Source organism: Bombus impatiens, unplaced genomic scaffold, assembly GCF_000188095.3.
Source record: "Bombus impatiens unplaced genomic scaffold, BIMP_2.2 scf_0142, whole genome shotgun sequence".
Taxonomy (NCBI): domain Eukaryota; kingdom Metazoa; phylum Arthropoda; class Insecta; order Hymenoptera; family Apidae; genus Bombus; species Bombus impatiens.
Genome location: NT_176561.1, coordinates 51,118 through 76,941, shown reverse-complemented (window position 1 = coordinate 76,941; position 25,824 = coordinate 51,118). Strand labels below are relative to the sequence as shown.

The 25,824-nt window shown below is 35.1% G+C and overlaps 1 protein-coding gene across 2 annotated transcripts in view; it reads left to right on the top strand.

Moving 5' to 3' along the window:
• The window catches only part of LOC117151314 (SKI family transcriptional corepressor 2), a 28,810-nt gene that overhangs the window by 2,557 nt on the left and 429 nt on the right, over nucleotides 1–25,824 (top strand). The window contains exons 2-6 of one of the 2 annotated variants that reach the window (XM_033319235.1): nucleotides 4,585–4,684; nucleotides 5,346–5,638; nucleotides 5,998–6,590; nucleotides 7,912–8,237; nucleotides 23,334–23,463. In XM_033319235.1, the coding sequence (XP_033175126.1) occupies nucleotides 4,589–4,684; nucleotides 5,346–5,638; nucleotides 5,998–6,590; nucleotides 7,912–8,237; nucleotides 23,334–23,463 (1,438 nt within the window). In that variant the 5' untranslated portion in view covers nucleotides 4,585–4,588. Of the gene's footprint in view, nucleotides 1–4,584; nucleotides 4,685–5,336; nucleotides 5,639–5,997; nucleotides 6,591–7,911; nucleotides 8,238–23,333; nucleotides 23,464–25,824 lie in introns of both variants that reach the window. The other variant, XM_033319234.1, reaches the window with a different exon arrangement.

Sequence of the window (25,824 nt, the reverse complement as noted above, 5' to 3'; positions counted from 1 at the left end):
AAGTCGAGGCAAATTTCCTCTAACAGATATTTAACCGTTGTTAGATGGTTGCAAAGATTACGGGCTGGTTGTTTCATTCTCTTTAAAAACTATAGGGGGCAACTTTTAAATATCTAAAATTTGTGAGTGTCCAGTTATCTGAACTTCGTTCTTTTCTCTCCTATTATTCTCGTATTTTTCATTAGGTACGCGGAATATAACAGGCGGCACTTGTTTAAATTACGTAATCCTCTTGGGAGATTGTCGAAGCAACGAGTCATCGTTTGACGTCTGTAAAGAGGAATTAAAATGCATCCCGTTTAGGATAACGTAAATATTTCTGACTACAAAAGAGACGCAATTTGTTACGCTGCTGCGACGGGTCAATCCTTCAATTGTAGCGAGCTGTTCTTTGAATCTTAATATAAATGTTTTTATACCAACGAATGAATTGCAAAGGAAACCTGATGTAAGACAAAAACAGTCTCGTGCTCGTGTTAAAATAAAAGCATTTAATATTGAATTGAAATATATAATTAATAATCTAGTGGTTATGTCGACTGATTTAAACATTTTATATTTGTTTGCTGATTACGTTTTACGAATTTTTAATTTGAAACTGCCGTTTGTCTGCGAGCTTATTAATTACTGCTAGCTTTTTCGTCTTTATTCGATAAAATCGTATACTTATGCTACTTACCAGTAACATACTATTATTATAGGCTAATAAAGTAGATAGATTGTTACATAAACTATATATACAGGCAATCAGCGAATATTCGAGAAAGAGATTTTGTTTTATCATTAATTTGAGCACTATGTTTGAGCTTTTGAATTCTATTTCAGTTATTTTATGTTCATCGTAAACGTATTCTATAAATACAATAAATACGATTTTGATTCATTATTCTCTAATCATCTACATACAAGACCTTATTTTATCCTTATTTTGCTATCACGTATTTACTATCTATCATCTATCTGACTATTAACCATATATACCTATTATCTGTTATAAATGTTTATCTAATTGCCTAATTTACCTACTTAACTGCATATCCTCTCTCTTTATTTGCACTTTCATTTTCCTTTTTTCCCAATTTCCTCACCCACAGCTCTGCACTTTCCGACTTCGTTTATTATCTCTTCTATATTAATTGCTCCCTTTCTAATTCCCTACTGGCCTAAGGAGCCTACATGCCACAAATTAAACAGTTATAGACCCAGAGCCGTAAGTACACGCTTCCGTACAGGTTTCCCACACAGCAACGAGGATACGATCTCACTATTTTCTTGTACCATGTCATAGCCAGTGAAAAATCTCTTTCTCCTCTGTTTACCTCTTTCCATCATATATACGTTTGTTTGTAACTGTATGGAATAATGTTTCCCGTTTCCACGGAAAAATAAGCACGCAAAAGCAGAGTGCACGTGAGACAAATGGACACGATACAAGATAAGGGATGGTTGTATGCAGTGGAGGGTAGTAGTCGGCGAACGAAGTCGCGAGGATAAGCGTACCCGCGGGCTCGCGGATTATTTAAATGCAAACACAATGTTGTACCGAGGCGCATTGTTCCCCTCTCGGTTATTTTACAATTCAATCTGCGATCCTCGGGCTTCTGGAGGCGGCGCGGCGGCAGGCTTCCGAGGGTCCAGAGACGGGCTCGGGGTAAGCTTGTTCGTTCATTGTAACGTTGTTAAATCTCTGCGCTTCCATTATGAGTACATCGTGCTCTCATTTCGTCTATCCACCTTCTCTCTCTCTCTCTCTCTCTCTCTCTTTCACTTTTGCCTCTGCAACCTCTTGCTATACCTTTCGACTCCTATCCTTGTACTCTTGTCTTATTTCTATCTCTATCCTGATTTTTTTGTTAGAATGCAATCGCGGTCTCGATCACGGTTTCATTGTGCAGAAATTATTATTATTTCTTTAGAAATCTTATTGGTTAGGTAACGAAGTGTATTTGCATACGCATACACTGTAGTTCATAAATATTAGAAGAGTTTTTGGTTTCATATAAAGTGCGATAATTCATTATAAACAAAATGGTTAACGAATCGCGATTTGTTGCATTCGTGCAAGGTAGCGACGTACAAATTTATAAAAGCTAAGAGTCGCAAGAGAAAGTCGATAAATGAGAAAACTGAGAAATGTTTGATCAAAATCTCAATTGAAATTTGGAATACGTATAATGACGACCGTATAAATCAATTGTGGGCACTTTTAGTGATATCGTCAAACACAGGTCTTAATTATTTCAGGTCCTTATTTTATTTCTACCATATTTTTATCTTGTGCTTCTATTCAGAAGTTCGAAATTGCTTACATTAGAAATATTTGCAAAATCGTGGAAATCTTGGAACTAACCTATCGAGCGTAACTTATATCGATCAATTTGAAAAGGTAGACAACGATTCTTTTTATCCAAGAACTTCCGCTTGTTCAATCTCATCGGATATAATTTCTGCCGCCAACAAAAAACCTACAGCAAGACTCGCTTCTCTTGATCGCGATTCAATTAGCTAATGAACGTGCCGCTAAGTAGGGAGAACAAACGCCACGACCATTAGTAGAACGTACGCGGCCGTTTCTAGTTTGTACTAATTGTAAGTAGCGAGTAATTAATGCGGTCGATTCGAGTCCGATCTGTCGAACCGCTGACCAACGGCATCCGGGTCTTCTCTATAGAGAAGAGGGGATTGCAATCGTGGAGGGTTGCAACGTTTCCAACCGTGCAGGTGAACTGAAGAGAGGGAGGTAGCTGAACTGGAAGTAGGGGGTTGTTCCGGCTCGGATACTGGCATTGTTTCACGGTGGATGAGAATTTAATTTGCGCGACGGAGAGAGACAACCTCTGCCATCATGCTAGAAAAGGTACAAGTAATACTGTGTGTGCGTGTATATATATATGTATATGTACATGAAGAACAGAAGGAAAGAACGAGGAAGATGGTAAAAATAGAGTGAAATACAGACACAACATACATATCCACGGACCAAAATGGAAGAAAAGGACAAATATAGAGAACAGAAGAAAAGAAAGAGGGAAAAGAAAGAAACATAGACAAAGAGCAGTATATATCTCGTATATAGAGGACAGGAAGAAAGACAGAGGAAGAGAGTTGAGGGCTGGATGGGTGCTGGCTTGTTTAAGCGTGGGTGGGGGTGTCAAATTGAATTACCCCCTCGTTCTACGGTCCCCGGGGACGTTTGCTGGAGCACTGGCGCTCTCTGTGCTTCTACGTCAGGGCTATGCCCGCTTGTAAATGGGTTTTATCTGCGTGCACCGTTGTACGTGTAGCCGTATACACACTATACCTTCATGGAGGCGTTTTCAATTAAAATCAACATCGAGGGTTCCTTCCATCTCTCTCTAGTTTCTATAGCATTCTGGTTGTCGTTGGTTTACTCTCTCGTTTCTGTCTGTTGGTTGAATCGATCATTCCTTCTCTTTCTATCCTGACTGCGCAAAATCAGATCGTTCCCTCTATTTCTCTTTTTTCTTTGTTATATCTACATCGCGTCTCCCTGGTTGCTTCTCTCTCTCTCTCTGTCTCTGTTTTTATTTTTGGAATCCTTTTTTCACCGGTTTATTTGGTAGGCGGACGGCTTCTCATGAAAAATTCACGGGCTCAATGAAATCTTCGCCGCGCGTTAAACTAATGGAAAGAGGCTCTGCTGGTAGCACTCGAGCACTTATTTCAGATCTCCATCTTCTGAGTGAGAGAAAAGAGTGTAAGAGGATAAGGAACCCGATGCGACCCGTTCTCCCATCGTATTTTCTTCTTCCTCTTCTGTACTTTTTATATTTTGTCACTGATTTCTTTTTGACGAGGCCACCTTTGCTTGGAGATAAAGCAGTGTTTGAAGAATTCTGAATTTCGTACATCGCGACGGAAAAGTTTGTCACGTATAGGTATTGGCAATGGGGAAGTTGTAGGAAATAACTGAAAGAATGCGATGATGTACTTTTTTATGTATTTAATTAATAAAAGTAGAGTTGATCGATTTGGCTTCTGCGAGACTCAATTACGATCGTGTATCAATACGATTTCAAACATAGCGTATTTCATTTTTCGTGATAATAACCACAACATAAAAAATTGTTAGATGAACTTATTATTATAAGACGCAATGTAGTGTTATTAACAGGTTAGACAGCCACAAAATAGTCACAACATGACAAAAATAATTTCATCAAACTAAATTGCATTTAATGATGTTCATTGGTCAATCGTTTCGATGTCAGATGATCAATAGAGCGTAATAAATATAATTACAATGGAAACACAAAACGGAAACAACTAAAGCGCAATAATATCATACAATAATGCCAACAATACAGAACAATAATAACATACGCCGTTTCATATTACATTTTTCCATTGAATAATAGTATTATTACATTCATATTGAAAAATATTACAGAATTTAAACCGATCGGTGTAATTCGAAAAGCATTCATTAGCGTGTACGTATATACATGTATGAGAGACAAAGAGAAAATAATTTATCAAGTGGGCTTTGCGAGATGAGTGCCTGTAAAAACTGAACTCGATTGTTATTTCAGGAATATTCTTCTGTTTTTATTTTTGTTGCAGTAGAATGGATGGGCCGGCGGTATTATCGATGCCGCCGATAACCGCGCCCCAAAAATCAGCACAATCGCCGCAGCCACAGTCGCATTCGAAATCCAATCAGGTATCGCATGTGTTTTTATATTATGGGATTTTACTTTTTAATTGTTTCCGGTGAACATTCCGCGATCACGAATTATCCGCGTTTATTTGAAGATAAAACGCATTATTTCTTTGGCGGTGGGAAGGTTTTAGTATTATTTTTGAACAATTTTTCCGAAGCCAAGGGAATTATTATTGTATATTATTTATTTGGATAGGGCAGATAAAACGCGATATTCCGAAACAAAGTAACGTTATTTCTTTGTCTCAGCGTTAGCCAATTAATTGTAAGTTGTCATTATATGAGATTTCGATTATATGTGAAATTGTAGAAATTAAAATATAGTGAAATTTCTGCGAAATCAAGGGAATTATTATTACATATTATTATATGGTATTATTTATTGGGATAGGGAAAATGAAACACTTTACAAACGAAATAACATTGCATATTTCTTTATTGTCGTGTTTGTCTCGCTCAATGTTGGCTAATTAATTGTAAATTATTATTATACAAGGATCGTATATAGAATTATAAAGATTCAAATAAAATCTGAAGATACATTTACTTTGGTTTATAATTTTCATCTTGTTTACTTCTTTCTTTGTAGTTCATATCTCGTATAGTATCGTTCTTAACATCGAAGAACCACGTTGTGAACCTAAACCATCAGGAGTTGCAGGTGGGCACTGTATCTCTCTATGGCATTCACATCGTGTCCCTGGTGATCGAGGGTCAAGAAAGGCTATGTTTGGCTCAGATAAGCAACACGTTGCTGAAACAGTTCAGTTACAACGAGATTCACAATCGCAGGGTAGCTTTGGGCATCACCTGCGTGCAATGCACTCCCGTCCAGTTAGAAATCCTCCGTCGAGCCGGCGCTATGCCCGTTTCCTCCAGAAGATGCGGCATGATTACGCGAAGGGAAGCCGAGCGTCTCTGCAAATCGTTCCTCGGCGACAATGCGCCGCCTAGGTTGGTTTACTTTTATCAAGCTATCTCACAAAATTGTTAGGAATCATATTGTTTCACTCCATAGAATGTGTTTTAACATGTAAAGGTGCCTCCTTTGACATAAAAACATATAATATAATAAATTCCTTAACTTAACGTATAAAGATTTTCAACGCTAGAACTATCAAATTCGACAAAGCAACGAATTTCAGAGTTCCTTTTTTTACGGCTATTGAAAATATGCACAATTTTAAACCTACCTAAACCTAATCATTTTGGTACATATCGAACTATAAATTTTCTTCTAACACATAGAATCTAAATTTCTCACATTTAGAATCGCCGCATCGCGAGTTCAAAGACACTCTGTTTTCTTCAAGATTACCAGAAGACTTCGCTTTCTCGGTGCACCACGAATGCGCCTGGGGCTGTCGAGGCGCGTTTCTACCAGCTCGCTATAACAGTTCGCGTGCGAAATGCATCAAGTGCGCCTACTGTGGCCTCTTCTTCTCCCCCAACAAGTTCATCTTCCATTCACACCGAATCGGCCCATCGGACAAATACGTGCAACCGGACGCGGCGAATTTCAATTCCTGGCGTCGTCACATGAAACTTTCCGGAAATCCGCCGGACGAGGTGGTGCACGCGTGGGAGGATGTGAAAGCAATGTTCAACGGCGGCACTAGAAAGCGATTGCTTAATAATCCAACGTCAAGGGAATCGCCAAGTCCTGCAAAGCAGCCGAGATCATCGCCTACGGCGCAAATTCCGACCCTCGTGCCGTCGCCCACGCATCCACGTGTCCCTCCATTTCCAGAATTACCTCTACCGTTGTCTAGAAGCTTGGTGATGGACTATGTGTGGCATCAACATCAACAGGCTGCCGCTGTTGCTGCCGCCAAAACACCCGGTTTTCCATTTTCACCCTACGCTCTCCCGTGGCTCGCTAAGAGAGGACCAGTGCTCTTTCCTGGTGAGTTCGTGATATCTTGGAGATTTGCTTTTTGGCATTGATAATGCATTTGATCTATTATCTTCGGTGCATTTAATTGCGCGTTTTAACGATATATTTCATTACACTTGATATATTTGACTGGTGTATTTCTGTGGAATATTTTAATTTGACATATTTTACTAGAACGTGTATATTTTATTATATTTAAATTAGCCCAAATTCTTCTATTCTATTAAATTCTAGAAATTTGCGTTTCTATAGTTAATAACGCAGTTTAGGCAGATTGTAATGCGTAATATGGCAGATTACACGCGTCGCGAGCAGAAATTACATTGCGGAGGCAGAGTTCATTAGTATAATTACAGGGAATATGTGAATGTGAAGAGTGCTACGAAAATTATTAATCGGTGCAACGATCATGTTCCCACGCGTGTAAGGTAATGGTCTTTGATAATAATTATTAATGCACGTTCCACTATGCAGTCATACATATGTGTATTCGCGCGATCGATTTAACATGGCTATTTCCATTTTCTTGTCAGAGTTAGTATTAATCACTTAAAATTGTTTTAACTAATAGCAGACAAAATTTCTCGTGCAAAGAGAACCGACCATTAATTCGAGTGGCGTGCAAAAGTTACCAGTGATACTAACGAATTTTAGCCGTAAATGCACAAGCTATTTAGAGGATTAGCTTAACCGTTGCTGCGAACAAATATCGTTAGTTAATGTTTTGAATTCATTGCCAGGATTACTCACAATATATGTGCAACTGTACCTATCTATTTGCCTAGTATATTTTGTGTGTATCTATTTCTATGAAATGTCATATAAAAGAAGCGCTGCTTCCTTGAGACGCTTTATACACATTTGAAGAACGTGGAAGGGAGAAAAGTTATTGAGTTTTTAATTTTTACGTAGAAGAACTTTTCATATAAGAATTGGAAAATTCAATTATGCATTCAGATGGCATGTTAGTAAAATTGTATTGTTATTTGATTTTCGAAGTTTTTATTTTTAAATATTTACTTTTGCCATTATTTTTTAATAATATTACATTTTGATTTTTTATACATCTTTATGGATTTATCGTCAAATGTTTTTCTTCATCTTTTTCTCTACATTATTCTACTACATTAATTTACATTATTCTAGAATTATTCTATCAACGACAAGTCAAAAGCCTTCCAACCACATATATCTTTTTCTCAGAGACTTATTCATATAGATTTGTCAGAAATATTTCTAATCGTTGTATTTTCTATTAACGTAATAATTAATATTCTTCATAAAGCTAACATAATACATTGCGTAACATAACATTTTTCCTTTCTTCAAGGTCCTCTACCACCGCCAATAAGCGGTTCCAATCCAACCGAACCGCTTATACCAACGGTGAATCCATCATTGCATCAGTCTGCCTTTCGTCCTGTGATTCGTGGACCACCGATAGTTGAATCGGTGACTCAAGAACAACCATCGGATACCTCGGTATCCCAAAAAGAAGATAATTCTGACGACGAAGTGGATATAGAGACAACAGAAGACGATCCAGTGACACCTTTAAACATTACTGCACAGAATCTTCATTCCGTTTCAAATTCAGCTACCAGTAGTCATAGTGGTCGTAATTCGCCACAGTGTTGGAGTCCTCCTCGAGAAACGGTGAGTGATTATTTATAATGGATAGTTAATATAGATTTTCAAAGACAATTGATCAAATAAAAAATCTTCGTCTACAATGGAAATAAATGATACGTTCTGCCGTTTTCAAATTCTTTAGAGAACTTAAAATCAACAAGAAAGCATTAGAATTATTTATGGATGCAAAAAGTAAATTTCGAATTTGAACAATTCGACATTGCTGAATTTTATTATTCATCACACGATTATTCTGCGCATAAATTAATTAGATTACAATTTATTTCGAAATTATTTATGTGCTAGGATTATTTACAGACCAGAGAACGAATCAGTTTTCCAGTATCATTCCTAAGAAACAAAATCGACAAATTAAAGAAGACCTAATCTCATCGATTTATATTAATGACTCGATTATACATTATCTATCATCGGTCTTAAACAAAAATAGAGAATAGAATAGAAACCAATATACTAAGGACATTTATAGGCGCAGTTTCAAGCATTGTATTAATTAATGGAGACTCCATTAACCCAGTATTAGAATCAAAAGCGTAGCAGTACAATGTTTTCGAACGACAGGCACGTGGCCATTGTTATACCCTTTGAGCATAACGAAATTACGAAAGGTTCCATCGTCACCCATTATCAGCACCGATAGGTCCGCAAACACTTGGCACTCTACGAGTCTTTCCTGAAAATATGTCGACTAACCCTTATGGTGTACACAAACTCGCGATCGGTAATTCGCAACAATCACGCCCTAATTCGAGTAGGTACTTCTGCACGTGGCCCATCCACACGAAATATAGGGTTAAAAAGCAATGCGAGTGAAATTAGTTTATCTACCACCTTGTTTCTTACATATGTTTCTTTAATTACGTGCGAACACAAAGCGAACTACCCTTATCGTTAATGCTACTAATATCACTATGTTTCTAGAATTTTTATTTAATAGAAACCGTTGTCTCGGAAGTCAGGTTTCATCTATCGGATATTCTTCAATGACTTACATCTTTGGACGTAACAGATTTATTTTCAACTGTGTCACATTAAAATTTCCTCGTTTAATCTTAAAAATTTATTAAAATTTCATTAAAATCGACGAAGTGTATAGATACTTATCATACCTTTCTTCTATATTAATCAGAGATACTTTTTCCATAATATATTACAAACCTCAATGAACGCTTCCGTCGAATCAAACAAATTTCAGCAATCTTCCACGAGTAACAAGCTGCCCGATTCATAAGTTCTCCCTTCACCATTCCTTCAGTTCAAACACCATCAACACCTTGAGTATCGGATTCGAAGGAGCGTCCCCTTTGACATAGCCAGAACTCGGTCCAATATTAATGATCGGTATACAGGAGTCCTGTGCCCTCTCGTTACCGTCGATACAAGCCGTCGAATCAAGTAAATCTGAGAGAGAAAGAGAGAGAAAGAGAGAACAGAGCAAAGAGGGTGAGAGTTTCCTGCCACGTAATACTACTCGACGTCCCTAGAATTTGCTCTGCGGTCTGACTGCTCGTGCGGCTGCCCCCGTCAATTGCGATAATTATTGTGTCAGTAAATACTCCGTAACCATACGAACTAACGGGCTCGCGCGATCGACTGGACATAATATGCTCACAGCGTGTAGATACACTTATGCCGGCGATATAATTAAATGAACGACCGCGATGTTATGTTGGCGTTATGCATGGAGTGTCATGCAACTTGACTACTGTCGTTTTGCGAGTCGAGCACATCGGAAATTAATTATCATATTAAGGAAATCACGGAAGTAATCGAAAGCAGGAATTGCAAAATAGCACGAGCCCACTTTTAGAAAACAAATTTCCTGTTTATCCTCTATAATTCGTTATTAATATTGTGGATTTTTCCTGCGAGCGCTGGTGGCTCGCAAAAGTATGTAACTAGACTAAACTTGATAAAACTAAAATTAAGATTGCGACTACTTAGTGAACATAGACGTAATATCCATTTACCATATCAAAACCAAAAATATACTGGGTACTCTTCTAAATGAAAATCATCCGAGTATCCGATCATTCTATTAATACCTCCACCAACGTATTTAAAAAGAGTGTATGTACTATGTTTTCTCAGAAAACATTGTTTCAGAAAGTAATACATTAGAGCGTCAGCGAGGATCTTTAATCATTGAGTAGTGAATAAAGGTATATATTCTGATCGTTTAATAACGGAGTATATTTGTGTTAGTAAAAAAAAAGAGTAGCTCCACCCGTGAACGCCGTCCCCTTCTGTAAACGAAAAACGAGATAACTCGGAGTTACGTGATACCTAGCAAACAAGTTTGCACCAAGTTAATCGAATTAAACCGAGTTGTAGCCAGCAATCTACTGTAATCGAGCCTGTCGGCTTCTAGATAATATTACTCTACATTTAGATCTTATTCTAAATATCATATACACGAAAGGCGTACATGCTACTTTTTATTCTAATTATAATTTATTGCAAATTGTATAATTATATATATTCTGCATAATATTCATGCAATTCCTCTAGTATACGGATTTAACCCAGAAGCCCCGAGCGACATCATAATCATACCAAAACATTTCTCTCGAAGCTGTATCCCATATTAATGAGACAACTCTATAATCTCAACTCTTCGTCGTTCCCTCTTTCTCTCATCTAAAAGAAGTATTAACAATTAGCAATAATTATCCATAAGAGTTAAATGAAGGGTGGAGAAATGAGTAACAGAGAGGAAGACATGAAAAAAGAGGTAGATACAGGAAGGTTAGGGTTCGACCGGGATAAGCTATCCGGATTGCCAGGCAGCTTTTCAATTCCCCCTTGTTGGTGTCGAGTGGGACAGATCCGTACTTTGTGAAGAGACTCACCAAAATCTCTCTCTCTCTCTCTCCTTCTCTCTCTCCCTTTCTCTTTTCTCATCTCGACGACATCAAGTGTGTATACGTTGGTTCACGTAGCCATAGATATATCAGTCACAAAGGTACCCACACGGACAAGAGGAGAAGTGGAAAACCCAGTTACTGCATCGCGCGACACACAGAGTCAGGGCCACAAGTGTATCACGGTAACTAAGTAATCCCCGAACGTTATTTGCAGTTATTTCTCGCTTGGACAGATCGGTCGAGGAAAGTAATCTACACGGAGATTTGGTATTTTCATTTTCGCCACACATCTGTGGTATGGTTAAGGTGGCGGTTAGTTGTGTACAACAGCTTACTATGCTTACAGTAAATATCTTGGAAACTTTTACCGTTTTCAGATTTGTTTCAAACTTTACTCTTGCTTTACTTGCGATCGTATCGTATGAAAGAATTGTTGTCTGTCCGTTGAACTAACAACAAGATCGAAATATCAAAATTAAAACGATCATAGTAGGGTTAAAGGGAAAGGAAGTATAGGAATGTAAATTTCCAAGCGAAATGTGACTACCCCGAGGAAAAGTACGCAATTTCTTTCCAAAAGCCGTCGCAATGGATTCATTCAGATAGTAATGAGGATAAAAGTGAAGCGAGAAACGTTTAATGTATTCGAACGCCACGAAATAAGGACGAGGCGATTATCGCTTCGCGAAGTTCCTCTGGTCAATTAAGATCCTTTTGGTCGATCGTGATTAACGAACATCCCTAGTTCGCGTCAATTCTCCTCGCATCGGGTTTTCGTTAAAGAGGAAACACACGAAGACATTCGCAGATCTTCTCCAACATTCATTTAAATGCAATTAAACGGTGTCACGTAGAAGCAGGAAGAGGAACAGCAGCCAGGAAACGTTTAAATCAAACTTCGGCTGGTTTAGTTAGTTTCGACCGCAACTTTTAATTGCGCTTCGACCGTCTGGAGAGCCATTAGATTTTCGAAGGAGCGCCAACTGTTATACAGACTTCTTTGGAATTCTTATTACGTGATGCCGTCTCACTCTTCGAGTAAAAGAAATTGACTTGTCGTCGTAAATAACCAAATTGAGATAACGATAATGCGAGAGTTGGTTGGAAACCTAACTATGAACATTTTGTAAAAATGTATATTTATAAAACATTAGTAAAATGTTACTACAAAGAACGATTATTTTTAGTCAGTTGTCAACTTTCGCGAAGGCGAAACGTCAGGGATATCAAACGTGAAAAGATATCAACCTCAGAAGAGAATGGATTAAAGGAAAATATGTATGTCTTGTAACTTTATTTGCAAGAAAACTTTTCCAGGAAGGGAAAAAGCAACTATGTACTGTTGAGAAACGTGTAACAGAAACCTATTTCTTTGTGTTTGAAATGTTTTAAAATATACCACACGTTAACAACATATAAATAAGCAATTATAGTTTAAACATATAGATTGCGATGAAAAATGTTAAAATAAATGGTTTTATGCAAAAAAATATGTTTTCATATCAAGCAATACTAGTCTAATGCTTTTCAAGTAAAGCAAGCATCAAACACCAAGTAAAAGAAGGAAAATTAACGTAAAAGAATAATTATATATATTTTCTTGATTGTTTAAACATACTAAATACTTAGGATATCACGTGTTATATCTTATCCTTAGCAAACGTTAATTAAGAAGGTCCAGCTGGCATTTTTAACAATCGTTGAGCACCATCAAAGTTTCTCCCTGCTTAGAATGAAATGCCAACGTTTGACCTTATATACTATGAAACCCTTCGGGACTCTGTGATTAAATTGACTATATCGCACGAATGTACGTACGTTATATCTATTCACGAGCATCTTCTAAAATAAGTTAACCCGGTAACATTTCACTTGATATGAACCTGCTACGTTCAAGTACCTATCGCTTTACATTGTTCAAAATCGCTTCATCTCAAACATTTATGAAATATATTAATCCAAGAGAGTCGTAGGTAATACAATTGAAAAAAATAATTTACTGTATGTATATAACAATAGCGACCATAAATATTGGCGTATATATTTCTTACATTTATTGGAAGACTAACACTTTATTTAGTTAGTTTAGTTTACTTTATTTAGTGGTAAAGTAATACAATTCTATTTATTCAAATGAAACAACGAAGAACACTCTTAGACAGCAAATCATGAAATGACAGCAGATATCTATTATAACAAAGTAAACTTGAAACAAGATGTTTGAGAAAATTATTAATTACACATATCTTCACCCTTAGAAATTTAAATTGACAGTATTACATATAGGATCAGTTAAGAAAGATTTTCCTTTGAAAAAGTACTTGAATTAAATAAACCTTTCACTAAAAATCATCTCACAAAACCCACATCAAACGTTCTTTTAAATTACTACATAGCTACTTTTAATGCAAATTAACCATCGCAATGAAAAGTTAATCGAGACAGTTCCCTTCCTTTTAAACAAAGTGTAGCGTTCAAAAGATGAAAACTTTCGGTGAAAACATTTTTAAATGGTAAGGGAAAAGGTAGAAACACTGAGTGAACCAGAGCAGAGGGGAAAATAAAGGGTGGAAGTTGGATTGAATTGAAGGGTGCTGGGCGGAGCTGACGATTATAATTAAATCAACAGTCACCGCCCACAACTTCCATAGCGGACCTTCGTTTCGTCCCACGATGACATTTCTCCACGGGCATCTCGCGCAAATCGCATTAGACCAACGAGAATATACACGAGAATATGTATGTAGCTTCGTTTCATGCAAGCGACGCGTGTAATTGCATGCCACGTGTCCTAACGCTGAATAATTTTCACCACGAATAGGGTTTTTTCAAAGGAGTTCCACTGTTCAGCTTGTTTCGTTTGCTCTTTTTCCGTTTGAAAGGTAAATGTGATAAATATAAGATATACAAGGTGTTCCAGTAATCATAATACAATCAGCAAGGAAGCGATTCTACGTGAAAAATATAAGTCAAAGATATAAGATTTGTTCACACGACGATTCATTTTCGAGAAAATTGGGTTTGAAAATTTGTCGAGTTTACTTAGACTTGGCTAATTGCTGGCTAATGTTGAACGCTTAATTAAAAATTTCGAACTTAAGCTTTGAAAGAAAACTATAAAATTATAAATATATTAAACTTAGAAAAAATGTAGAAAGATTAGCAATTTAATGGATAAAAATATTGTCTTATCCGTAAACACTAGCGCTATTCTTTCTAATTTTCCATTCCACTAGGCTCGAATCGATTGGAAATTGCCGATCGGTATGTAAAAAACATGATCCGGCCGCATTGAACACTGTCGAAAAATAAAATGTATTTGGGCGGACCATCGATGAAAAGGCGACGAAATTTTGGTGCATCGAGGATGAAACTCGTTAACCCCTGGTGCTGTGTTCACAGTACAGCTGTCTGAATAAGAGGGTTTCAGGGAAAAATTATTTCATAACTCCCATGCGAAATTGAGAATCTACAAATAATGTTCCACCACGATAAGCGGCAGCCACTACGCTCGCGTAATTTACATTTCCATATGCTACTACTCATCCCTCGAATTAAAATGTCATTATTCTCTTCTTTCCAACGCAAACGATTCATTTTCATAATTTTTTGGATATATTTTAAAAGGAAAGATTATTCGTATATGGGAATTTTTACGCTTTCTCGTTAATTATGTTTTGCTCTTTTTAATAATGATATTGAAATTTGAAGAATTTGTAAAGTTGCTTCTGTAATTTTAGTTTCATATATTTCTTTATTTTTTTAGTCTATAAGAATAGTTGCGAATAATAAATAATTATAATTACCAAATAACACATGTTTTATTTATAATATTAATTTTTATTCATACTAAGCTATTTTATTAGCTACTTGTTATGCTCTAAAATTACTTTCACTAGATATACAACTAACGAAGAAATATTACTCGATAACGATAATCAACGATATTTTTCTGTGGATAAAATGAACATTTATGCAGACTATAATCATCTAATTTATTACTGTTACTTTAATGGCGGCTGTGTTTTGTGCCGACATGTAATGAAGGCTCTATCATGATCAACTTATATTTGCATAAAAAACAACCATGACATCTGTTTAATATGTCAGTCTAATGTCTCTACTTCCATAACAATTTATAAAGACGTTTTCTATAAATCTGTCTAAAATCAAAGTAGGTAGGTATATCTTACATTGGCAAAATTTGAACAAAATTAAATTTCCAGTATTTATTAAAATTACAATACTTATATATTTCCCGACATCAGTAAATTTTCTTAATACCATAGGCTTAATAATTGTAAAATTTATTTCTATATCTCTAAGCGACATAATCACTGTTTTTTAATTTAAAATATCATTCCAAAAAAAAAGTTTTAATGGAATTCTTTTGTCAAGAAAATATCAATTTATGCCAATCTAATATGGCGTTCAAATTATATTTACCAAAATTATTCCACAAAGTCCGAAATTGTAAAAGAAATAATTTAAAAATACCCGAAATAAATCATTCTTAAGCATCAGCGAAATATATGTATATATAGGATTAAAGAGAATTATATTATTCGCAAAATTACATTGCAAAGTTCGAAATTGTAACAAAAATAATTAAAAAATACCCGAAATAAATATAATTATTATAATAAATTTAAATAAAACACACAAGGATTATAATTAAATGCGGACGTAGTAAAATGGTATGAATCAACGAGTGGATGAAATTAAAAAATTCCTCAGTGAAACAGAAGTAACGCGGACGAAGGGAATCCGATGGCGCGAGATCGGTCGGACAACGCTCTCGAATAAAGCCGACATTATAGGCAGCATAATCAATTCCCCGGCATAATTCCGCAACACGCTATGAATTTGGTCAAGATCGACCGACTGGAAGTGATTCGACTAACACGATTGCGTACTAACTTTGCACGCGACGAGCGGCTCACATTCCCGTTCCAAACTTGTACAAATCGCACTTATGTCCCATTATTTTAACCCCCTCGACAGAAAGATTCCTCCTTCATTTTACCAATCGCCTAAATATATCTACGTTTTCTACCGTTCTCCTCGCTGTTCTTCTTCTTCTTCTTTCTTTTAAAGGACATGGAACGTAACGAATAATGTTAGGCAGTTTAAAGTTTCATTATATTGGAAACCTACATAGGAAATAGTTAACGGTTCGTTAGAAGTAACCAATGTCTATTACTATTGTCTATTACTACAATGTCTATTATGGATATTTGTTAGATTGTTATTGAACAGAATTAATATTAATAATAACATGGCACAAGAATTTATAAACATTTACTATATAAAATTACTAAACATTTACTATATAACAACCCAACCTAACCAATTACGTAGCCAGGAAGCAGTAGCAGACTTATAAATCACCAGACGAAGACAAATCTTAGAATTAGCCAACCGATCCATCTAACGGCAAGCCAAAAACATAGAAAAGCACCAGTTGAGAATCCCCTCTCGCGGATGAGTTCCGCGTTCTCCCATTTGTAACTCCGTTCAACCGGAGCAAAGTAGGTAGAAATCCTTTCCCGCCCCCATCATCGGAGCCCAGCCTCGCTTATACACCCCCTCTATCTCGTCTCCACCCTTGCTTGCAACGCTTTACACGAAGTGAGGCCCATCGGCATCGCCAGACCGAAAACTCAACACGCTCGTCTGCCCCTGTACCAGCAGCCCATCCTCGCGTTATGGCTCGCTCAATTGTTTCAGCCCCGTTGATCCAATAAAGGATTACGGAGAAACAATCGTAGCGTGCGCCAACATCCCCCTCGTTCCACCTTCCTCCACCTCTTTCACCCTGTTTCCTCCTCCTACTCTCTCTACTCTCTACATTGGTTGTTCGTTTCTGTACAGCGATGGATTTTTGTTAGCCAGTAAACGTAAAAGCAAAAGTTTCGACCGATATGGATACGCAAAGGGGAGAATAGAGACGTTTTTTAGAGAGACGAACCGATTGTCGCACAATCAAATTGCGTGTCAGTGTGTAGTACTACAAAGCAGTTTTTGCGATTGGTTGTACGAAAAGGATTGCCTGAACGATTAAATTTTCATCTAGCTACGGTGAGTTTAATTGATACGGAAAGAGATGGAAAGATAGAGGTGAGTTACGTTGTGATGGGGGTGTTCATTTTTGTAAAAGGTTTTTGGGGAGTATTTTTTCGGAAACTGGGCGGGCTGAGGAAAGACTGAGTTCTATGGGTGAATTTTAATAATAAGCTTTCATCACGATGGAAATAGTCTTCCTTATAGTATCGTGCTTAAGTTCTTGTAAAGTACACGACGCCTTCTAGGTACTCGCACAAATAAAAATACTAATTTCCTCCTTGGTAATAGTACTAAATACGGTGAAGCTCTCGTACTAAATTACTGAATAATTGCATAGAATTCGCCTAAAATCGCTCTCTATCACTTGCCTATTTTCCTCTTTTAGGACATATAATAAGGATTTGAATTGCTCGGTTCTTCGCCTTTCTTGGGATAAAGGTCTTTTCCGAGAAGGTCTCAAGTGTGTTGTAGAGTGGTTATTATATATGATAATTTTCTTATGATGATTATTTAATAAATATCAGCTCGTGAATAATGGAATTGATATGAAATTGTATAATATAAATGGTGAATTTTATTCAAACATAATAGGTTTCAAATATGTTTCGTTATTTTTGAAGATTCAAGGGATGTAAATTTAATAAAAGAAACTATGAGATCGTTTCCCATATCTACTCGAGCAAATTTGGATTATTTGAAAAAGGAACGTATCTCGTATTCGCTGCTAACATGTAACTGGCCCATCTCTATGTTTTTCTTTCATTGAAGAAATCTTTATTTTAAGTGTTTGCTTTAACTGTTAGCTAGTATTTTTGGATCATAGATGGTTACAATAATCTGATTTACGTTTTAATTGCGTTGTTTAATTTTTAAATACTTAATTCTTTCATGTTAAATATTTTACATGGTATATATCATTAATGACAGATATTTATAATACTTTAATACACCTATTATTAAGAAATAATTGATCAGTTTGCCAATATTACGCTATAGATGTTCACAAAATTTTCTCCAAAAATCAATACATTTTTATCATACTTCTTTATCTTCATCTATGGATACCGTATTATTTACTTTTCGGTTTTATCCTATTTTTCTCTCACGAATCGTCCTCAAATTTTTTGGAACTCTCCAATGCCTGTAAAAGTACCGATAGCATCTATGCTTATCACGTACAAGCGATATAATAACAAGGTAATCTGCTAAGATACGTAGCTTGGTTCGTACACCTTGAATTTTCGCAATCGTCTCTACTTTTTCTAACCTCACCCTTTGTTTCTTGTCCGAGATCTATCATTCGGACAATTTACCCAAGGGGTTATGTGAGAACGTGCAGGGAAGTTGGAGAAAAAAAACGAAACACTATGTCATTCGTTGCGTCTTCAATGCGCAACTCCTACGATGATAAAACGCAGTTATTTATCTTTTGCTTGTACGTGAAAAGCATCCCAAAAGAATATAACAAAGTATCACGCTATTACGTCTACTATTTTATAGTAAATACCACAAATAATTTCCTATACCTTTTATATTTCTACATCTAATAATTTTCTACATTTTCTAATATTTCTTTTAATTAGTTTTAAAGTTAATAAAAAGGATGATACTGAGGTTGATCATTTCTATTGATTATGGAGCATACGGCGTTGAAATCCGCAAATTATCGTAACGAATCGATCGGTTACGAAAAGCCAGTTCATCGCTCAGATTTGCTCGCGCATGCAACGAGGTTGCACGGATGTTATAAACAACATATGTGCCAATTGTAAGGATACATGGGGTACCTTACTCCATCGAACACCTGTTCGTTGCCATACGCATTCCCAAACCATACTTCTCGCCAATCACGCTAGCAAGCTCTGTTCCGTTACAATTATGCGAATTTACGCGTGTACTACTATTTTTAGACTGCCGATGTTTTTTTGCAGTTATAGGAAATTTAAATACACGAAAATTTATAAAATACCCATATTATTCGAAAATAGAAAAAATATTCACAGTACCAATTATATATAACGTTTACAGAGTAGAAGAAATTTCTCTTTAAATCCAATCTTTGTACATGAATTGATAAAAATATGAATTTGTATAAACACCCATAGTTTAATTATTGGATAAAATGTGTTTTGTGCGATAGATATTTGCAAAGAAACAAGTATCCTTAACACTTGAATACCGAAATTATGAAATTTGTACATAGATACGATGGTAAACAAAAGTTTTGGCGCAAACTAGCTTTCCTTGTAAAATACCGCGAAAGATTATCTACCAAATATTGTAAGCATTATACTTTTGGTAGTTTAGATAACTTTTCGTATTGCCTACATATGTACACTTTGTGCAATTTTCAAATTCTCTATAAATACATAAAAATCCGCGATCTAATTAACTCTTTGATGCATAGTGGAATAAAGGGTCCTGCTGCTTTGATAGGTACTTATACATTCAAAGTGGAATGTTTCTCATCCCTCCTCAAATTATAAGATCGAAACACAGTAACACCATCGACTTCATCTTGCCATAGATATAACTAATGCATGTTTGATGGACGTACAGGTAAACGCATGTACTTACTTACTTACTGATTTGGTCAATACGTGTCCACAACACGTCCAGAACGATAGTAGTTATAAATAAATTTTCTGTGTGACTATGGTGTTTCTTCTTTTTTGTCTTAAAATTTTGCGCCCCAGACAGTTAAACGGTACAAATTACCAGTGGAGATTAGAACTAGAATCGCGCGGAACATGTGAATTTCGCAATCCGCATGGCATCGTGAGAATCGTGGCTCAAAATATAACGTGGAGCGCGTCACAGCAATCGCAGAGATGCACGATTCTAGATATCGAACAGGCAAAACCGATTGCAAAGCGTGATGCCTCCATCAGCCTCTAATGAAATATTCAACCCGGCCGTAGAACGATTATGTTGTCACGTAACGCCGCCACGGAAGCCACGCCGATTACATTTACTTTGTGATCCGCGAGAGATTGGTCACCGCTGTCTGTTAACAACCTTCATGTTGCCATTAATGCACGCTCCACGGAACCTCTATAGTATTGCGAGGAATTTTCTAGCAAATAGAAATTTCTCGAAGTAATATTGAAAATAGCCGAGCAGCGACCTCATCGCAGTAATAAACGACGATGATGATAGATTTATTGATTCCTCTATGACGCTACAGGAATTTTGGTTAACGTGTATCTCATCTAGCAAACTAACATAAACAGCTAACTTGCAATAAATATCTTACAACTGTAACTTCGGATTTTCGGCTAAATTTTGAATGTAGCTATTTTGTCAGTTTATTTAAGGATTACCTCAATTTTCATGAGATACAGGCTAAACATTATAAAAATTGGGAAAAGAAATTAAATAACAAATAATGTATAAATACAATAATAAATGAAAAGAAGTCACAAAAGTATGTTTTGGAGCAAAGTCTATCGATTAAAATCTACCCTTTCTAATGTTTCGACTCGTTGAATTATTTCACAATAGATAAATCGACCCTCTTATGCCCCTAGCGCGTCTCGTCAAGCTCCTGTGTACACAAAACGTAATTACTTGAAATCCCAAACACCATGAAAATTTTATCGGCGCCTTACTCGTCCTGATCTATTATAATATCGAATAACGACCAATGAACGACAAAATGGAATTAAAAATTTTAATTAAGAAGCCTCTTTTAACGTTCAATGGGTCATCTTTGTAAAAATCATATTATAAGAATCTATGATAGAAAAATGATCACCCTTATTTGCATAGTACTATTATTTAAATTAGCTTTCTTTAAAGTTTTCAAAGAAATAATGCAAGAGAAAATGAATATAGGAAATAAAAAATAATTTATTTTCCAGTAAAAATGTTATTCTTCATTTATTTTCTGTGTGATAAACGGCATGTAGGATAATACGTAAAATATAATTGAAATAGGCACATGTTTTTATAAGATAAAAATAGGAATTTAAAAATACAACATTAATAAATATTAAGTAGTTGAAATTAAACATTTTATTATATTCTCCGATAATGTTTCCAATCTTCCTACATTATAACGAAGCGTTATTATTAACCTTTTGTTTCATAAAAGAGAAATGGTGCTAACAAATGTGAAATATTAACTGATTAAAATTAATTGATTATACATTTTCCTCGATATACGAGTTCGTTCATTTAAGGCTTTTAATATCAACCGTCATAAATTTTGTTATTTCTCCTGCAATTTTACGATCTTCATTTAGTACAGTATTGTATTGTAAAGATAAATCAATATTTCATTGTTTTTATGATAGCTACAATAAAGATTCGAGCGTGCAAGAATATAATAAATATTAAGTGCAATTAAAATTATGATTGTTCATTTCTACTATACGTTCGTGCATCTAATAATCGACTTCTATCTTTATTTTATTACTTGATAAATATTTTTCAGATTGTATCTCTTTTAAAGTTTCTTTGTATAATCAATTTTATAATAAGATATAAAATATATTAATTAATAATAATTTTTCATATACATGTACAATTATCTACATTTAATACACCAATATTTGATATTACCAAGCAATAATTAACATTGGAACAATAGAACGGCCACTATGTTATATTTTCAATTTACTAAATTAGAACTGGGCATAAAAACTCATTTCCCAATCGAGTGTCTTATTTAAGTAAAATGTACGATTAGTATCTGATGTTAGTCAGAGAAGTCGATGCTCTGAAATTATACAGCAGGTTTGCTTGCAACACATTATGTGTCATCGATTTTTCTGATATGATTCAGTGATTAAATCAGTTCTATGAAACAGCCGCGTGACAGACATTATTTAAAAATCAGCGTATACCATGATCTCCGTTCATTTCGTGACACGAAGCACGCGAAAACTATGAATACTAGGCATTCGACACGCGAGGTTGTATTTTTAAAGAATCTTGTGTCTTTTACTAACGTAAATTACTATTTCATTTATTGTTTCAAAATATAAATAAATAATGTCAAACGAATCATTAGTTACAATTAATTATTATTGTTTGAAAATATGAGTAAATAAAATCGAATTATTATTTCATTTGTCGTATGACAAACATAAAATAAATGTACTATAGCAGCTACTGAAGTGTTCCCTGAAATAATTTTTAAATGGACTTAAATTACGCAAAAAACTATGCATAGACTATAACTTACATTAGGATAATTGAATTGCAAATGATAATAATGAAAAATACAAAAAATAGCACACTGACACTAATTTCTACTTTATATCCAAATATTTCCAAAACGCGAAAATGGTGGCATATAGTAAAAAGGGACGACAACTTCCGGAACCAGGAATAATTCACGCGAATTGATCGGCGCCGTGTCGAGGGATTAAATTAATTTAAGTAATTTGACGATTGCTATCGGCGGAAACATTAAATAAAGTACCACGTCCCGCTTGTACAGGTAGCTGCGTTTTAGATTATAGATCGTCGAGTAAACCAACGTTGGTCACAACACATCAACAGGATTGTGGCCATCGTTGCATAACTGAGTGGTCGTTCATGATGATTGGATGGTCATGTTCACGTTAGCTGTCCTTATTCCATTCAGTCATTTGTCATTAACGGGAAAAAGTGAACGTCACCTCTAGACACGTGTTTATGGCTGAAGTTTAACATCATTCTTCGATTTTTAAATCCGATTACTATGCTTCTAGTGGTTAACCCTTCTGAACGATTGAAAAATAAACGTCCTTTTGTCGTATGTATTCGTAATAATATAGTAATAATTTGAGAAATACTTTAATTACATAGAATTTTGTATAACTTTGTGTACAAAAGACAAGGAATGATAAGATAAGGATATATAAAAGAAATAGAAGATTTCATCTTTACAAATTACGGAAATATTGAGATTATTCTAAATCTCGAAAAATTTGACCACGAACAAAATGTTTCGCATCATAGGATGTTTTTTCGAACAAAACAATTCATTCCTTAAGCATTTCACCATATTAAAAATAACGGAAACAATGCTTTGTAATAGGTTTACTGAGCGCCCTAAATGTAATACGTTTTTCGTATTTGTAAAAAACATTTACTAAAATGAATACTTTGCTACTTATTAATGTGAAAAGATTTCGAAAAACTAAAATCGATATTCCGATTGATTCTGTCTTAGGAACGAGAAGCTGAAAAGGTAGCAGAGGAGACAGCAGCTATGCGTGACGTTAAACCAGAACTTCAACCTGCAAGAAGTCCCGACACCTGGCAAGGGAATAGCTTTTACCGGCATCTCAATGTAATAAAAGGTATGTAATATATGTATAGTCACATAATACCAAATAGATATTGTTTCTTTTTGCTTACAAAATGTTCTGTTTGTAGTATAATCTTTATAATTTATAAGTAATAATGTTGTAAGTAAAAATGTATGTGGGAATCGTGTTAACAGAATTTATCTAGGAAAGGAAAAATATATAAATTCATTTATTTAATTTCAGCAGTCGATAGTAAAATATATAATATACAAATACAAATTACATATAGCATCAATTATCAACTATTTAACCCGAAAATAATTCCTACTAAAATCCATGAAAATATCCTCGCCGTATTTTCAAAAATTCCAATGCATCATTATGATTATTTCCAATCAACTCCAGAAACCAAGCAGTAACGAAATTGCTGCCTAACATTTCTAACGTGATCGCTTGCCACTTAGAGAAAATCTTCCAAAATAATTACCATTCGACAACTAAGCAATAGAAATTATATCCAAATATCGTCGTTTAGAGACAATTCTATAAAATAATTACCATTCGACAGCTAAATAATATAAATGATAAACATCGCTTTGGTAAACGTTTAATCTGCTCGGTATTTTGGACTAGCTTCTCCTCTGTTATTAGCAATTAGTAATTAGCGTGGCACGAGTGGTGCAAAGGAAGCTCGGGAGTTTCAATTAATTAGAGTAATTAGTTGCGACCAGAGTGTTAACTGAGAACGGAGGGTTGCCTCGATATCAGACGCGGGGGTGGATCTTGGAGTTGGTAATAACAGGAAAAGGGGTTGAGGGTGAACTCCTCTCTCGACGAGGAGGCGTGATTTCCGACGACGCTTGCGCACTTTCGCTTCTCGAGTTCAAGTATGGCACGATGCAATCAAGTTTAACTTTGCTTCCGTTAGAAACGAATTCCTTCCTTGTTTCTAAAAAAAATGTCTAAATACAGTCTACAACTCTGTTTAAATTATAGAGTTCGTTGCAATTAATTTTCTTTAATATAATATAAATATAATATAATATAAATGGAATTATCTGGTTTGATTCCTTATATATTTTTACTATTATCTATATAATTTATATAATTTAATATTATATAATTTAGCATGCACATAATATAATTGTATATATTTGTTGAAAATGACAACGTGAGTTCGTGCTCGCCATCCATATGTAGATGCGTTAGTTATAAGAAATAGTAACTAGTTACAATCGATAGATTTAATCGATAGGCTTAAGATGCCTTTTTGTTTTTATCCCCAGTTTTTATAAGCGCATGCAATAAAAGTTTTTTTGGCTCAGAACGGTGTGATAGATTTATCCAGTCAATAAAATAATAACTATTCTGATCTTACCATTGAGTATAGAAATAACAACAATATTTTTGTGTATACATTATATTTTTTTCCTTTCTCTTGCAGTTGTTCTCTTCAAACATTAATACTAACATGTAAACATAGAGAAAACACAGAGATAAAGATACACAAATAATCAATGAAAAATATGTTTAGAATATTATGTATATGTGTGTTGCATACGTTTACTTATATGAAAGCATATAATACTTCGGCTGGAGCAGGAATCACGACATTGAAAACGACCGTAAGCTGAAAATAACGAGATAATCGATGTACCTTATATATGAATGCCAACATGAGATCATCGATAACAAACGAAAATGCTTTGACTAACGTAGACTTCTTGAAGAGAAAGCTTTTGTCCATTATATCGAATCCCTACAGGATATAATTTACCGTATTTACAATTATTCAATAATGTTCCATGAAATGTAATAAAAAATTCCATACAATGCAATGGAAAAGATAGAGAAATGAGCGAGGAAATGTTCAGAATGCAATGGTGGAACGTCTGAGCATTTGTTGCAGACAAAACAGTTTTTTATAAATTTATCCTATTATTTTTTTGTCCGCAATGATTCACGAAGGATCAATTAATGCAAATAAAATCATAGAGTTCCCTTTAAAAAAAAGTGCAATTGTACCTTATAACTACGCCGAGACACTTCTGAAAAAAATCGCACTGCATGATGATAGAACTTGACAAACGATGCAAAACTTGCCTCTACAATTTTATTCCATCTGCAATAGGAACAGAGTTATAGTTCGAGCCAGTTACTAGATTCAACCTGTATATGCACATCCATCGTGATACTTTTCCCATTAAAAATACTCAATTTCTTAGCGATGATCAAGTTCTAAAAAACAACAATCGACTTACCACAATCTAATACTATCTCTGATTCACAATATGTACTATGATTCTAATCTGCCACAAAACATAATTATTCCTTATTTCTAAAACTACATCGCTCTTATATTAAATTTTTCATAGAAAAAAATAGGAGAAAGAGAAAGATACCAATCGATAT